Raw genomic sequence first — 17,860 nt, 5'->3', positions numbered from 1 at the left:
GCTATTTGCCTTCATCTACAACCTTTAAGGTGTTGCCACTTACGTTTTGTAAGTTGAATTGGAGCTGCTGTTTGTATGGCTCAAATTCGTGAGCCAGCTCATATCCTTCATGGTAGAATGTAAACAATCCCTGAAGAAAGGCCAGGAGCTGAGGAGGAGCAACATTCATGGTGATCCACTGACTTATTAAACATCACACTGCTTGATTACCCATTCACACAGGGACAATGTAAAATAGAAAATCCATTTCCAGACTGAATGAATGAATGAATGAATGAATGAATGAATGAATGAATGAATGCATGAATGAATGAATGAATGAATGAATGAATAAATAAATAAATAAATAAATAAATAAATTTGCAGATAATTTTTATTTTTCAGCTATGCCTTCAGTTGTTAAAAGCCACATGACTGGTTTAAACTGTGTGTTATCAGTTATCATATAAAAGCAAATGTCACTGTGAATATTCATGTTTTCATTAAAGCTGCAATTATAATACTCTTAATGCATAGTCAGTTCAAACAACACTTTAACTTCTTTTAATCATTTATTAATAAATCTGATACAACTAAATATTGTCATGTTGATGCATTCCCTGCACGCGACATGGTGGGAAGAAGCAAAAAAGTTCGATAAAGTTTTAGCTTTTTATAGTTTAGAGATATGTATCTTATGTTCTGAATAACACACAGACATCTTTGACCACTGAAGAAAAAGAGGCATCAGTAGTTTAGCTGGAGGTAAAACTGATCTCATCTCTAGCATAGAGGATCCCACAAACAGAGCTGCACTCATTCAACTCCTCAGACACAGCCACTGATTTGATTTCTAGGCTGAGGTTTGTTATATCAAATGTTCAAGGATGAACCACCTTATCAGTGCCCAGATTCATCACAAGCAAGGTTGAGCCTTGTCATTTTTCCCACCCCTGCCTGGAGATTTGAATTTCTGGCCAGGGTTGTGGGGAAGTTACCAGTGAATGTAAACAAATGGGAGCAAAACTTTTTAAAACAGTCACTTTGTTCCCTTCTCTCGTTCCCAGACATTTAACATCAAATTTGATACTTTACTTCTGATACTGTCAACTTTTATTATTAAAATGTTAAAAGTGACTCTACACATTCGTAAGATGAGGGCATTTAAAAGGCTTTTGATGAACACTTGCCTTGTTTAGCATAAAATATTTTATCTGAATTTACCATTCGCATCCCCAAATTAAAGGGAATTAGTGATAAAAATGACAAATATGTGAAATATACCAGAGAAAAAATGTGTCAACTTTTTCTACTTGCTTTCATTAACCTCTTAACACCTGAATTTATTTACAATTGTGCAATAAAAAACATACATAACTATACATAAATAATAATAAATAAATAAAATAAATCAATAAAATATAAAAAGAATGGAAGTGATTTTTGGCACTTAAACTAAAGCAAAATGCAGAGCAGAAATACCCAAATTGATAATTTCTCACTAATATATAAAAATGATACTACTCTTACCGGCTCAACAAACTCAAATTTCTTCTTCTCTTGTACTTCTTGTATTTTGAAAACATACTCAAGGGACGCATCATAAAACAGTTGTCTCTCCTTATCAATCTGTTTGTCAGCCTGAGAATGAGCAGATAAAACTTAGTCAGTGCCATAACAAAGACACAGGGCAACCCAGGCCAGTGCTGTCTGGACAGAAAGTTAATGCTTATATTATTACACAGAAATGGTGTGTGCTTAAAAAAGTGAAGATCAAAGAATAGTTCAAACACACAAAAGGTATTTTTGAAACAGTACCCAGCCAACCATAAAACAGCATTATTCAAATACATGTGAGGGATGAGGAATCTTCTTTCCGTTTTTACCTCCTGCAGATATGCCTCCTTCTTTTTGGATGACAAGTTGAGGTGTTTCTCAAGTGTGGAGTAGTATTTCTCTGTTTCCTTATCAAATTTCTTCTTCCCCTCCTAAAACACATAAAAGGCTTATACATTAGTTGGAATGCATTTTTTATCCCTCACCAGAAGAGTGAGACTTAAATTTCCACTAGGTGGAGGTCTAACTACATTTGACATCACATTTGCACCTTGTCATTTAAAATTCTGTCAATATCTCATTGTAGGTCATAAAAGTGGCATAAGACATGTGTAATGATGAAATGACAGTTTACATGACTGTGCACAATCAACAGGGCTTCAGAGAAATATGTAGTTATTTTCATGGTACACCAAATGAGGACATGTGGTAAAGTAAAAAATACATCTCACTTTAAAACACAAATATATTAATGCATCTGGTGCAATCACAGACACTGCCTCTGTTTGCATTTTCCTCTCTTAAAATGCTCTACTATCCACCTGCAGAGACAAGACAAGCTGAACAGTCAAGATTCAGACAGTGTTCCAGAAGACTTTGAGAAACGCACAGGAAATGGGCTTTTCATGCCATATGCCCATCTACACAGCATATGGACTAAGAGATTAAGCATTCCACTCAAAAAAGATCCAATTTGCAGGCCTTAATCAAAGCAGAGAGAACCTGACTAAGTGAGGGTATTCATGTCTCATCTGCAAGTCTGACCTCTAAACCAAGCTTTGCCTACTTAACGCACATCTTATTACGCATACATGTATAGCAGAGCTGGAGGACAGGCTAAATAAAGGGGGATCGAGAATGTGTGAGGAAACAACCACTGTAACCAGATCCTGCTTGTTTGTTTTCCTTCCCATGGCCCTAAAATTTAGCAAGTCTAATCTTTCAGCTACTGATATGACCTAGAATAGTGTTTTGTCTCAACAACTCCCACAGCAGTTAAATGAAGGAATTCACCACAAGACACAGAAATACTCCTACATAAGTATTACAAGTACAGCACAAAAATCAATAGATAATTTCATGTAGTAGCATCTTATTTCCATCTTGCTTATGAAGCCTGGCCCATAAGTGATTTTTTTCTGGAGAGAGGGGGTAAAAATCAATTCCCTATATGTCCTCTTTTCTAAAACAGAGAAAACAAACCAAAAACAAAACAAAAAAAAAAAAAAAACAGGTAAAAATCAACATATGATTAAAAATTATAACATGCTGACTGGAAAAAACACACCCCACACCTCCCCAAAGCATTTTTTATTACAAAAGAACAAAAGGGAAATGATGGTATGTGCTCCCATTGTGATTGCTGTGGATATATTATTTTGTGAGATTGTGCACAACCAAAGCTCTTTGGAAAATACTAACTCACATAGACACACACACCAGCCATCACAAAAATTAAGAGCTTTGGGTTAGCTGAGCCCTACAGTCACAGCAGGAATCTCCCAATACTGCTGACCAGTGTGAGCCTACCAGAAAATTCCCCACAAAAAGTGTCTGTACATCTGGAGAACTCTTTCACACTTACAAAGAGCAGGCAGTGACTCATTGCTGCAGTGGGTCTGTAAGGCTGAGCCAGCCTGATTAAGTCACCATTGTGTAATGGTCTGTTTTGATCCTTACAGGACATCTTTAAACTGGTAGAGCTGTGATGACACCTTAGCAGAACACAAGGTGTTTGATGGCTTGTTCGTATCCTTAATGTTTCCCCCACCCCCACAATCAAAGTATAATTTAGGTGTACACAATTACACAAACTCTATATAAAGCTGACTCAGTGCAAAGAACAGGCTTTGAAACATATGTGGAGACAGACAATTTCACTGTGGATGGATATATACCCTGAAGTGCACATTAGGTGGGAGTTTTTGACACAAACTGAGGCCAGTGCTGGGGAGTGACCGGAAAGCTGAAAAGAATGAATGATGTCAAAGCACTTGCCAACACTCTACAGTGCGCAAAACACACATGAACATATCACTTGGGAGATTTCCTCATCAGATTGCTTTGTTCGAACTTATGAATAAATCAGATGCAACAGGAGAATATTCTGTTACGGATTGCTTTGTAGTTCAGTTTCTAACTGTGAAGCTTTGTGTTGCTGTTAAGAGTGCTTTGATGGCAGCTTTAGTATGGGTCACTTTGCTAATTGCTACTGTAATGACTTGGGGGGGGGGGGGGGGGGGCCTTCTGGTTATCATGTGTCAGTTTTTTTAAAGACAAGACAATGAGAACATACTGCAGGATGAATATTTGGACACTGCAGGTACATTTCCAGTTATGACACTGGCCCTAAGGAGCCTCAGGGCCATCATTTCTGAGCCTCCAATCACCATGGTAACAGATGTATGCTGCAGGGGAGGTTGAATGTCTGTGTGTGTGTGTATATAGAGGTCAGAACATAAGATATCACACACTTTTATACGACACTTTCTAATTTCTGTTCAACACCCAATACAAACATTCATGACTAATCCAGCATCGCATGTAGCATATTTCACCACATTTTAATTTCATATGGATTATCTGAGAAATGACATGAAAGAGAGAACTCTGCAGCCTGTCTCAAAGAGCTCATTAGAGACTACTAATTGGAGTATGGGTTCAGAGTGGCGATTAAACAGCAATAGCTGCTCTATTTTGATGCTCCACCACACATGAGCTGGTCTTAGATGAACAAGGCAGACAGAGACAGCACAGAACTTTAGTCTGAATTCTGTTGCTTTGCTGCAGAACCAAAAATGTCTCCCTCCTTACCTAAAATCCCACTTCCTGAGAAGACATCACAGACAGCAAAAAGTTGGCCAATTAACAAGAAATAATTACAAACATTTGTTTCTGAGGAGTTGAAAAAATAAATACCCAGGCTTCTAAATAAACTGCATAGTTTGTGTGAGGCATACTACAAACCTTTAGGGCAAAAATGAACATTTATCATTGCTTTTGTGCTCTGTGGGACATGATTAAAAAAAATTCAAAAGTGGGAAAACAAGTACAAAATATACTATGCATGCTTTGAAGGATAATGGTAATATTCCTTTGGTGTTTGATCTCCAACTGACTTTTAAGGTCTGAGTAAAGCCGCATGGAGAAAAAAAAATCTGGTATCCTTATGCAATCAATCTTTTAAAGCCTCCTTATTAATATGGTGTGAAAATCCCTTTGACAAGCTGCTTAAATGTATGTGTATACTGTATCCTTTAGGTATACCGTTGGCTTCTCCCTGTCAAGTTCAGCCTTTAGTTTCCTCTCACTTTCTAACCTTAAACAGAAGGTGGGAGAAAAAAAACAACTTTAAGCAACTGAGAGTTTGGAACTTCTTGTTAATATAAAAAAAAAAGATGATTGTTTGTACTGTGTCATGGATTACTGCCAGTCACAAGAAAGTCCATGACTAAGAGTTCAATCAGACCACCAAATTGCAATTAACATTAAAATTGAGGTTATCCAGCTGAGGAAACCAGGTTTTATTATCAGGGGCATTAAGATATTTGTTTTAAATGTGCTTCATTTCATAAATGTTTTAAATGCTACCCAATCCAATTTTGAAGCTCTAAGATTACATTATTTAGTGAACTCTAACTGCTGTCAGGCCATGAGTTTATTTTATTATTATTAAGATTATTTTCATAGCAATTTAGCTTTATTAAATTCAAAGGCAATGAGGAAAGTCAGACAAAGTTCATTACCAAGGGAGACTGAATAGAAAAAAGCACCTTGTCCAGAAATCAGTTTCTTTCATCTCAAAGAGGAGAGATGACACAACAAGGAATTATCAAAAGACCACAGGACATCATGTTTGTGAAATTATTCTATGCAATTATTGTACAGTCTACTACCAGTTCAATAAAAAGTAAAAACAAAAATGTTAAATTCTTACAGTTATATCTAACTTCAAAAGGGACCACAGATGGACATGAACTAGTGGTGAAATCTTATACAATACATCTTTTCTCTGATAGAGGCTTGACAAGTACCTTTTTCAAGTTTAATTGACAGCATGTGTTTGCAACTCAGTTTAAAAGAGACAAATAGAAGCATATGTTTTTCAGTCTTTTGCATGAACAAAGATGCATATCTTAGTCTGCTGATGGAAAGAAAATGTAAAAACAAAACAAAACAAAACAAAAAAAAACCTACCTGTGTTGCACACAGCTTCACTTCATAAGGTCTTTATTGGTTTGTTTTGGGATTTCGGTCAGTCTTTGGTGACCATAACTTGCCAAGAATCATCTGATGTCTGAACAGCAATTTGTGGGTGGCCACCCTGACTCCCAGCTGGGCCTGTTTGCAATGATTCTTAACACTTAGCTAGTGTGGGACCCCTATAGTGTCCCCATGCTGAAGGAGATCCTTGAAGGGAATAACTGTGTCAAAGATTCAAGCAGGCTAAATTCCAGCTTCCAGTTACAGACCCCCTAGTTCTTTCTGTAGAAAGTGTCCCAGGGGCCTACTTAAATTTCAATGCCTTTAATTAGAAAACACAGAAGGTTTATATGAATAAGTTAGGAATTTCATGGATAATGAGGTTCAGTTGACTGCATTAACACTGTGACAGAAAACAGTATAAATAAATTGAAATGGACAAATGGAGAAACATTTTTTTCAGTTTTGGAATGGCTGGGAAGCTATAACTCATCATAGAAAAACACACATATACATAACTGTTTGAATTCTCACAGCTTTCAGTTTATGTTTGCTGTAGACTTTGCAAAATTTGAAGAGATTTATAGTAAAACATTTGGACCAGCCTTGTGTGAAGCAGATTGCACCTAATATGTCCTATAGAGTTACAGTCAATCTGCTGGTGCGTCATGGCCATGCAAGTATTGTGCTTGTGCCTAGGAAGTTGATACACTAGTACACAACCTCAGTGGGATAACTGCTAGCATGCCCATATAAGGCTAGAGCTCCCAGTTAGTCCATCTGATGTTCTCAGACAACATGAAGTGCAGTAACTGGAAAGGTCAGACAGCCTGCAGATTTTCTAGATTCTGGGAACTGTGGAAAGTTGCTCAGCCACTCGTGATGTCTGCCTTTTATCTTACTGTAGTTGGGCTAATGTTTAGCGGAGGATAGGCTGTAGGAGGACAAAGCCATTAGGAGGAAGTGGTTGGAGGAAATAAGAGGTAGTGGGAGTGATGAGGGCTGTGGCTTTTAAGAAACCATTTTATAAACATAGTCAGGCTGAGCAATAACACTGACCATGTTGATGTAGGAGAGTGAGGGAAAGAAATGGCAGCAAAATGTGCTATTTCATTATGGTAGATACATGTGATGGTTCAGGTATGAAGCACTAAAGGTTATTTCGTCTGACCAGAAAAAGAGAATGATGATATTCACACCTCAGCTCAGAGAAAAGGAATTGTTCCATTATGTCACAGGTTGGCTAGTGATGAGACCAATGAACTACAGCAAGATGATTTTTTCTGCTAACCGGTGGCTGTCAAGCCATGTAAAATAAATCAAAACCTGTCTGACTTTGAGGCTGAGAAGTCTCTTACATGGGTAAGGACTATGTTAAGGTGTGCAAATGATTCATAGTATACTGTAAAGTTAACAGTGGAGTCAGAAACTCAGTGGGAGAGCTGCAAAAATGCCTGAGTTCTACCAGCCTGCTCATGTGTGATCTCACAGAGGGAGTGACCACAAACAAGCTGCTGTACTTTCATATTATGCCTTTGCATTGGCCAGAAATGAAAGCATGGCTCGTAGCTACAAACCCACACTGTTCTTTACAGACAACTCCTGCATCAACAACATGTCCACTGTGAAGCCAGGATGCCTTCTGGCAATGCTGTGCAGAACCCCAACTGATAGTAATCCTTGTTGTCCAATAAGTTGGAGAAGATTGCACCGAATGTAACAGGATTACAGAAATCTGATTACAAAAAATGTCAAACGCACTCACTTTAGAAGTCTTGCTGCAGAGGCAACTTTAAAGAAATAACACACAGTCATGGTAAAGCTTTATTATTATTATTATTATTATTATTATTAGTTTAGTTTTAACACATTTTCAAATATCAAAATGTGAAGAAAGGAATACAAGTGTGAAATTGTTACTCACTTTCATTCATGTGGTTTTCAAACTAATTTTTAATATACAAATTATTATTATTAAATCATTTTTCAAGATAACACAGTTCCAAATATAAAAAGAAATATTAATCCTAGATAGTTAATAGTTGAGTTCACTTTCTCACCTATTATATACACTGAACAAGAGATCACAGAGATCTTACATATATTAACATCAAAATCACAAACTGATGTCTTTGTCTATACCCCCTGCTAGTCTGATTAATTATGAGAATGCAGCTTCTTTTGGCAGTGTCAGGATTTACTTTTAATTAATGATTTACATACTGCAAGAGAGACTAAGGGGGTGAGGGGATGGGGTGAGTGTGTCACACCACACAAAATCTCCAGCGCTTTTCAGCTGCTAATTGCATATGAGGCAGTCTCTTACCTTTGCTGCACCAATTTGCTCCTTTCGAAATTTTTCCAGGGGAGTAATCAAGACATCATCTGCATTCTGAATCTGGATTGGAAATGAAATGGAAACAGAAAAAAAAAATAAAGATGTCAGCCTGACTGAATTATATAATCTGTGTCACTGTAACCCTCTGAATGATTCCAAATAATTATTATGAAGAAAAATATCATAAGAAAAATATCACAAAAATCTTATTATAGTAGTCAGTTTTATTTCAAACATGTCACACAGGAAATTATGACTGAGAATATCCCAGCACAGCTAATAGGCTGAGATATGTACAGGGTCCATGAGGAGGATTTAGAAAGCACATTCATTAGTATCTCTTAAACCGGTGACAATGAACAGTGTGTTACTATGGGGAGCAAAAAGAGACTAGCAGAGATAAGAGATAGAGCACTCAATGATAGTCTTGCTAGTCAGAAGAAAAGGGATCCTTTTTATGTGTGCTGTGAAGCACCAGCATTGTCAAACCTCACTGAAATATGACACAGCATTGCAGATGAGGCAGCTTTACAAGTACAGCTTGTGATGCATTTTAATTTTTGGGGTAGTGTATGTCTCTGCATGTTGCTGACCTCTCAAGTGTCACGGCTGGAGTAAAAGGTCTCTCCGGGAGCCTCTCTCTTTTTATTCCAGACAGAAACTGATAGGGTGAGATATATTGTGCCAATTACAGTCCATGCTCAATCCTTGCAGGTGAGCGGTTCAAAAAGGTGCCATTAAGGTGCTTCTGAATTTCCTGTGGATGGGCTTTCATCCATCGGGATCAGATGACATCAGACTGGTGGAGTCGCTCTATGGGAGGCTCTGTCACAAATGACATGGCTCTTATGGTGATTTAAGGTGTGATTCTGTGTGGTGAGTGTTTGTGATAAACTGTGAGTCCAGCTATAACACATCTATGATATCAGTACTAATTTAGTGATGTCAGCTCAGATGGGTTATTGGCTCCTCAGCCACAGTTCTCTGAACACACCCTTTCACTTGATAGAGTTTTTGTTTTGAGCCATTAATCAAAATGAATTTTCATTGCCTAAAAATAACCCTGTCAGCTTCATCACACAAAGTGAATTCAAAAGGAAGCTAAAATCTCTGAGCCTGCATTGTTTTCCTACTCTTTTCACATGGTGTAGGATGTTGTAAGCTTATGTGCATGTCAGCAGCTCTGCAACAATAATAGACATTAATTACACCATATGTTACTCTTAAAAAGAAATACAGATCTGTCAATAACAAGACCACAATATTTTTTTTATGGTTGCCCTGTATCATAAGTCAGTATATTTACAATCTTGTAAATGCTCACAACTCCCTACGAGAAGAACCTAAGAGCAAAAGCTTTAACCAATCACAGATGAATGAATATAATTGATTATGCTGTCACCCTGGCACTAGTCTCTGATAAATTATGCAAAGAACATTCTGTACATGTGATGTGATGTAGTAGAAATGGTCAGGTGGACCAAATTGTTATTGCCAGAGCACTGGGAGCATCTCAGAAATGTCAAGGACAAACCGTGAACTGGCAGTAGGGAGCTGGGGGGAAGTGCTGTAACAAGTCTGATATGCAGCAGCTTCAGCTCATGACGAACAGGACATAAAGACGCTGCTGCTGTGCCTTTTTTGCTAGACAGGCCACAGAGCATGTTAAGAGTAAATTACTTAGCAAGCTGGAGCTGGCCTTTTTTAGTTGATAAACATAGTTATTTAGTACTCCGTCTGTCTGGGATCAGTGTAACGTTATAGGATTCATTTGGAGCCAAAAATCTAAAGAGTGCAAAATTTACCAGCAGCACATAGTATTTAAACTAATATTTCAGATTTTGATGTCTGGAGTAATATTGCACAGCATTTATTTATGAAACTATGACAGACAAATTATGTGAAATGTAAGAGGTAGAAAAAAAAAGCAGGAGGGTATGTTCCAATGAACACAACAGTACTTTCTCCCCCCATTTCATATATGTTTATATCTAAAATGTATAAAACAAGAAACATAATTAAATTAAAGCAAAATGTTAAATAATAATAAAAAAAAACTACTAAGACACTGAAATGAATGTGTGATAAAAAAAATTAAACACAAAATAAACAGATCAAATACTTCTTATTGTTTTTATTGTGGTCGAATCAAAAGATTACTCAGTAATTAATAATAAAATGACATAATCCTTTAGAAAAGAGAGCTAATTGGAACCACAATCTGTAAACTATGAGCTCTCTTACATGGAGCTCTCAACACTCTGCTCTCAACTCCAAATATACAAGAATTACAATTTAAGATTGGATCAGTAGTTTCATCAGTGTGATTTGACACATCCAGTTTCACTAAAGGCACCGTATAATGTCTATGTGAAAAAGAATTTTGAGAGGATAATGACAAAAACATTTTAAATGAAAATGATTATAGGTTATGTTTAAACCAGAATCTGTAACCTCCATTTATAATCAGCTCCTCGTTGGAACTTTGAATTCAGGCAGAAATTGCTCCCCAACCACTCCCAACCTGCGGTATGCGCCGTCATTACGTGAGGTTTAGAAGCATGAGGAAAATAAGTACTTTTAAAAGATAAATCAAGGCAATTTGGTTACAAGTGACACTTCAATAGCAGAAGAGTAGAGGACATTTGATGGTCATCAAATCAAGATGGTTTAATCATCCAGTCATATCAAAGTCATTATGTCATCTGCTGTGTCAACAGCATGACTTATAATTTTCTGTTGTGGTAATGTTATCCCATGATTTTAGTTTAATTAGTATTATTATGCTTTAAATGTAAAAATGCAAATTTCTAATACAGTCAGCATTTTTCAATTTCAATAAAATGGACAGGACAAATAAATATACAGCTATTTAGGCTGTTGAGATGATTGTCTAATATTTAGCATAAGCAAGGGTTTCTAAATGGTCTATGGTTGATTTGAATAGTTTCTAAAAGTTATTCATATCTATAACCTGACAGTAGGGTACACTTGTATGTTTTAGGACAAGAATTAAGCTCAACTTTATACTTAAGAATCAGAAGATATAATTTCTTCTTTTGAAAAAATTAAAGAAAAGACAGCAATATATACAGTGTAAAGGTAAAAGGGCAATTATAATGTCAGGACTTAAAATTCCAGAGATATCAGATTATGAATTTCCAATATGTTGATTCAGATATTTATACATGAAAGCAGGCAACTTATTTAATACTCAATGGATTACTATTGAGCTGGCATTGTGCCGAATGCCCTCAGCAACAGCCTCTCTTAACAGGATTAAATCCATATGAGCGAGCACAGTGTGATGCTTGAAAGGATGCAATAGCGCTAAGCAATTTCATTATCAGAGAGGGGAAGGAATGTCAATGTGTTGCATTTCCCTTGCTCCTGGTTTTCCCAGTCCAAATATCAAGCTGATCAAAAGTGTTACTCTGAGGTTAATTTGCAGAGCGAGATCAGAATGCCACCAAGGCCAGACCAAATCCAATAATGCAAAGTGTACCATCTAAAAGGTACTCCTGTCAAAAATAATCTTGGAGTTGCATTAAAAGTGAATATATATCTCAGATAGTTTGGAAACATGACTGGTATTCATTAGTGGTCAACATTAGTGTGTCTGCAATAAAAATATCCTAAAGTTTATAATTGCTAGCTTTTTTGTTGTAGAAATATACTGTATTTCTATTAGGTTGTGTCTGCAATCAAACTGCGAGTTATGTCACATTTATTTCTTGGGATGTGTTTGTACATTTTTGTTCTTACATGCAGAATATGTAATTCAGTGTGTTTTTCTCACTGCAGCACTGAACTGTGAATTCCTCTCTCTTAGGTAGTAAATAATTTCTATGGGTTTTTTGCTTGGTTAATATTGAAAGTGACAACATAATAAAAAAAAAACCCAAAAAACAAAAAACAAAACAAAACTACAGCAAACACACAAAGCCCTGCGTTTCATGGCAAATCAGTTGAAAATATTGGTATGTGAATACACACAAATGCATCCATGCTATTTCTGCCATTTCTGGTAGTTGAAGAGGCACAGCTAGAGCCTGCCTGGACACTGGGAAGAAACATATAACCTCAGAGTATAAACATATATTTATTGTATTGTTGCCATTAGATATGCTTTCCTTACAAACGTGACTCCAGGCAGAAAACTCTTGAAAAAGGCACCTGGGCTTTGACAAGCACATTTTTTATGAGCCTTTGCTTGCCATTTCAAATATGCTAAGTATAATAATTTTGATGTCTGTGACAGAAACAGGTCAGAAATTTATGATCTCATGAAGAAAAAATGCTGACAATTGCTTTACTGTGATGTATATATACAGCATATGGTTTCAATATATTACATAATATTCAATTTGAAGTCAACTTAGTGCAAAAAACAGCCATATTACAAAGCAGTCTTTTGGTCAAGTATTGATTTATTGTAGTGTAAGATGGTTTTTCAAAGTACTGTAAATAAAAAATAAAAAAAGATGAAAATAAAAAGATGAAAAATTTTAAGGTGACAAACATTAAGCTAAATAAAAGACATTGAGGATTTCTAAAAGTATAATCACACATTTAACAAGCTATTGATCTCATTCAGTAGATAAACTATGAATAAAACAATGTAAGTCTGGCATGTAAATCTGTCTCCCCGTTTAGTGATGAATACTCTCATCAGCATTGCCTTTCCACAGTGGGATTGCGATGAGGTCTCTAGGTGATAGATATTAATTTATTGATTCAACTAAGCACACTAAAAGTAACCTGTATTGTTGGATGTGATTACATTCTTTCTGTAGGTCCTCACCTCTATTTATCAGTCATATTTGAATGATCAATGAGAAACCTTTGAGGATGAAATGCAGCTGATTTGAGTGCACAGTTTATTAAGTGTGAAATCCAGCAACTAGATGTTGTCAAGTGCAATGGAGGAATGTTAATAGGATCCACTGGAGCAGTTTCAGAGTGAAATCAGAAAACACCAGAGTGTTTTCTTTACATGAACAAGACTGTGAGAGCCAGACATCTGCATGTCGTTGTCTTGAGTTATATAACAGTTAGTAAAAGCCAGGAGCATCAAATAAAAATCTCTGTATAACACTCACAGCAATAACCACAGTAACAGGAGGATCAACTGAAGAAATTAGCACAGCTTATTAAAGTAGATGTAAGCAATGCCCCAAGGGTCTAATTAATGTGTTAAATACATAATACACCTTATTCTCCTCCTCATAATGACAGAATAAAGCATCCTATTTTATGCTGGTGTGATGATGTGACCTTTATTAAAAGGAGGTGTGGAAATGCTGTGTGTTTCTGTCATTTTTGTTTGCAGTTTGTGTTGCAGAAAGGTTAGTGTGTGTGTATGTGTGTGGGTGTGTAGTCAGGGATAACTCATTGCAGTGTTAAATCTTTATCTGGTGCAGAACTGTCACCTGCAGCAAGCTGAAGAGTTGTCCTCCTCTAACTTTTATGAGCTCTGAAATGAAAACAAACCTTCTGCTGGCATAGTCACACATCAGTAAGAGTAGATGTGACACATTTGCCCTTCATATTTTATCAGAGACTAAGTTGTTAAGTAACAATGCAAAGAAGCTGCTCAAATTGAGGCGGTGGCTAATTTGTGGCCCTCAAAAGGATTTTCCCTTGCTTGTTGTTTGTAAGTACAGTTTGGCTGCTTGTGATATGATGTAATGTTTATTGTTACCAGAATTTGAGGATTCTGTGGATCTAATTTTATCCTTATATGTGTCCCCAAAGGATGTGGAGAAAAGCATAAAAAAAGTGATTATACATAGAAACTCAGACTCAGTCTAGCAACAATGATGGTTGCTGGAGAACTTAGCTAAAAATACAAACCTGATTTTCCATCTCAGCATCACAAAGTTTGGTGAAATGGTGACTCCTTAGTTTACATTAGGGCCTTCAACTGAAGTATGACATATTAGTTTTAAAAGAAATAGGTATAATCTTGACTATACTGTTTTGTAAACATCTGTTTCTGAATGCCAATGTTACAAAGCCACCAGTCTTATTATTTATTGGTATTCTGAAAAGATAATAATCAATCTTGTAATGGCAAAGCAGGCAATTCAAACATAGTAATAAAGATGATACAAATTACTCATAAAAATAATTGTGTTTTGATTCAGTCAACTTGGTTGTCAATTAGATGTGTGAGCACATCAATGCAAAAGTACCTATGACTTCACTCTGTAGCTTAAATGCACAGAAACTCTATTTATAACTATTCAAATACTGTCCTTGTCCAGTTGGATGATAAAGATGAAGCTCTTGCTGTCAGTAAGTTAGTAAAGCTCATAGCGTGTGTATGAGTTTTGTTTTGTAAAATAACACACATTTAAGTCTGACAAACCTTCATCATTTAGATGTACCTTCATGATACATCTAAAGATAAAAGTTGTCATAGTGAGGTATTTTCAGCATCTTTGTCACTTTAGCAACAGGAAAAACAGTTCCTCTGGTCGCTGTCTTAATGCATCCTTTGCTCTCCACAATTTCCCACAAACAGCTGTTAATAGAATGTGACACAATGTTTTCCATTAGAAAAATCAGTGAACCCTTTTTTTGGAAGAGACACATAAGGTAAAAGCATAAAGACAACAAGAACAGCGACAAGTAAAGGAAACATCAAACATTAAAACAACACCAGTTCTACTTAGGTCATTTCTTCTGGTTTGTCTGAAACAGATCGAACCATAATTGCTTAGCACTTTGGTCAACTTTGTTTTTTTCTGAATGTGCTATACAAACAAATTTGGTTTTATTTTTTATTTGATTTGAAAGACCTGAAACAAATGATTCAGAGTCAAGATGGCTTGCGTTGCTGAAAGTCTATTTTGGAGGAAATGTGAAGGACAACAGATGGTTTGATCTTTGACTGAAGTTGTCACTTTTTTATGAAATGGAAAAGAGTGTCATGTCTAGGTCCAACAATTCATCCAACAAAATACTGGTTGTATTCATATCCAAGGGGGTAAACCATGACTTGCAGTCTCAGGATTTAAATAAACATAATGTACATTTTCAGCTGCCATTATTACCTGGTTTTATAGTGTTAGACCTGTTTTGCTACTACTGTTATTTAACTTTAACAGTTATGCAAGACGGTTCATATACACAACACTGAAAAATATTTGATTCAGTAATAGTTAAGTGTCATTACAAAATTTAGTAAAATTTTAGGCAGTCTACAATAGCGGATTTGCCGATAGATACAAGCAACATGTTCCGAGTTCACTGCCTTGGGGGCCTCATGGGAACTCGGCCACTCTTTTACTGGTCTAAAACCTCAGTCTTATTCTGCTCTTGGCAAAGGGTTGTGTTTCCTTTAGAATTATATGCAACTTCCAGTCATCTTTATAGGCAAATGGTAAAGTTAACTCCCTAGTTATCTCTGTTTATGAGCTTGGCACTACCAAACTGGGTTGAGCACTGCTTTCTGCCCCCTAGCTGTTCACACACCTCTATGATGACATAAATGCCATGTGTGTCATTTGTTCATACCCTTAAATATGACCCTTAAAAGCGTTTTGTAAAGTACCACCTCTTAGATGAGAGGAAAAGAAATATGACTCGTTAGCATTTTGACTCTTTCTCATAAGTTTTTCCTATAGAAAAATTTTCAATAAAGAGGCAGCATGAATGGCTGGCAATGGTAATGACATCCACCAGCAGCAGATTTATACATATTTAAGGGGATATCCTATATTGTCTCTTGCACTAGACATTTTTTATTAATTTAACAAGGTGGTTGTACTACGGTACACTTCCTCTTTATCTGAATAGAGAAGTAGCTTGGGGTTAAAGATGGTAGGAACTGATTCCAAATCAGTTTACGAGGATTATGGATCCGAAAGCAATGTGTATTAAACAAGAGGATGTTTCCCATTCGACTGTTTTTGTTTCTCAGTTGATTGTGGGAAAGCTTTACACTGTGTAACTGGTGAGCATTAAAAGCTTCATATGAATCACATGTATCTTAAGATAGAAAAGAACTAAGTTGCTCCCTTTAAAAAAAAGAGAACTAATTTGAAGGAAATCAAAGGCTTAAATCTACACAACTGGATAAATTTAATTCTTAAAAGGTTTTATTTGCACATAAAACCTAAACATTAGCTTTGTTTGAATGACATTGATTTTCAGTTCAGGCCCTGCATGTGACATTAGTGAAAGACTAAAAGTACAGTAATGAAATGAAATGGAAAAATGCTTTATTTATCCCTGAAAGAAGTCGATTTTTAAAAAAAAAATTACAAAAACATTACAAAACAAAACAAATAAAAAAGCAAACAAACAAAAAACCCAGATTACATTAAGTACACTGACATGTTTATGTGTTAGCAAGTGCAGTCCGGTTGTGTTTAAAATGTTGTCTTTCAGTGTATATGTATCAGTGACTAAGTTCAATAATGATATACCCAGTGGAATCTTGGCTCATGCCAACAGGTTTACTTTAGCTGTGGGGTGATGTTTGGTAATGTTTGGTAATGTTCATTCCAAATACTTTTCTCTTCTAGACTTTCATTAAACAAGTCACCATGCATGTGGCTAGGAACAATGACTGCCTTTATTTCACAGTGTTGTTTCACGGTCAACAGGACATTCCTCAGTTCACAGGCCAGCACACAAGATACCCACAGAGCGGAGTTACTGTACTGTTAAATCCTGAGAAAACAGCAGCAGGTCCACTGACACAGTGATACGCTTTACACCCCCTGGTTTCAGCTTGGGTTCAAGAAACAAATTATGTGTCATTGTGAGGAAACATTGGAAAATAATGTAACACAGCAGCAAGCAAGCAGGTATGGAACAGTAATAAAGATCTATGAGGAAAAACAGTGCATTTTTAAACACTATGTTTCTATTAGTAACTAATTACGTTTCTTAATGATTTTAATTTTTATTATCCTTTGCTTTATTACTTTTTTATTAGTGCTGTGGGTCTTTCTATTCATCAATTTTACCACCATTACACACATGTGGAAGATCACTGGATGGCAAATAAGGAGAACATAGAGGAGTAGTTGGCAGCTTTGCACATCCGCATATCATAAGCAACTTAGGGCTTGTGTATTCTTGATTTGTTTTATTCTTCTTTTAGAAAGACTTTGGGCAGTTTTGGGCTGTTTCATTCATTTTATGCACTCTTTGCTAAAGTTAAGTTACTTTCTCGGGATGCTCTATTTCCCATAAAAACAGGTGATTTACAGTCAGAGAGAAAACAATCAGTGGAGATTCTGTACTTTGTCAACAATGTCGAGGACTTAGAGGTCAAAATGGGGATCAAACACAGCAAAAGGATGTCTAAAAGATTTCCAACAAATGGATGCAGTATAATTACTGTGAGCAGGTTGTGTGTAGATTTAGTAAGTAAAGAAACATGAGGAGCTTTGTTGCAGAAAAAGAAAACACTAAGTTGATTTTCATGCGTTCACTTGTTTATGTTTTTAATATAAGTACTTCCATGGTTTATATAATACAAAT

The 17,860-nt window shown here is 36.2% G+C and overlaps 1 protein-coding gene across 4 annotated transcripts in view; it reads right to left on the bottom strand.

Annotated features, from left to right (window-relative positions):
- LOC121645816 (rho GTPase-activating protein 42) overlaps positions 1-17,860 on the bottom strand; it is a 71,152-nt gene that overhangs the window by 11,434 nt on the left and 41,858 nt on the right. For all 4 annotated transcript variants that reach the window (XM_041994534.1, XM_041994535.1, XM_041994536.1 and 1 more), the window contains exons 4-7: positions 8,345-8,416; positions 1,866-1,967; positions 1,510-1,620; positions 44-148 (exon numbers count right to left, since the gene is read on the bottom strand). In XM_041994534.1, coding sequence (XP_041850468.1) covers positions 44-148; positions 1,510-1,620; positions 1,866-1,967; positions 8,345-8,416 — 390 coding nt within the window. The remainder of the gene's footprint in view (positions 1-43; positions 149-1,509; positions 1,621-1,865; positions 1,968-8,344; positions 8,417-17,860) is intronic.

The sequence above is a fragment of the Melanotaenia boesemani genome, chromosome 9, assembly GCF_017639745.1.
Source record: "Melanotaenia boesemani isolate fMelBoe1 chromosome 9, fMelBoe1.pri, whole genome shotgun sequence".
Taxonomy (NCBI): Eukaryota; Metazoa; Chordata; class Actinopteri; order Atheriniformes; family Melanotaeniidae; genus Melanotaenia; species Melanotaenia boesemani.
This window is presented reverse-complemented; position numbering and strand designations above follow the sequence as displayed.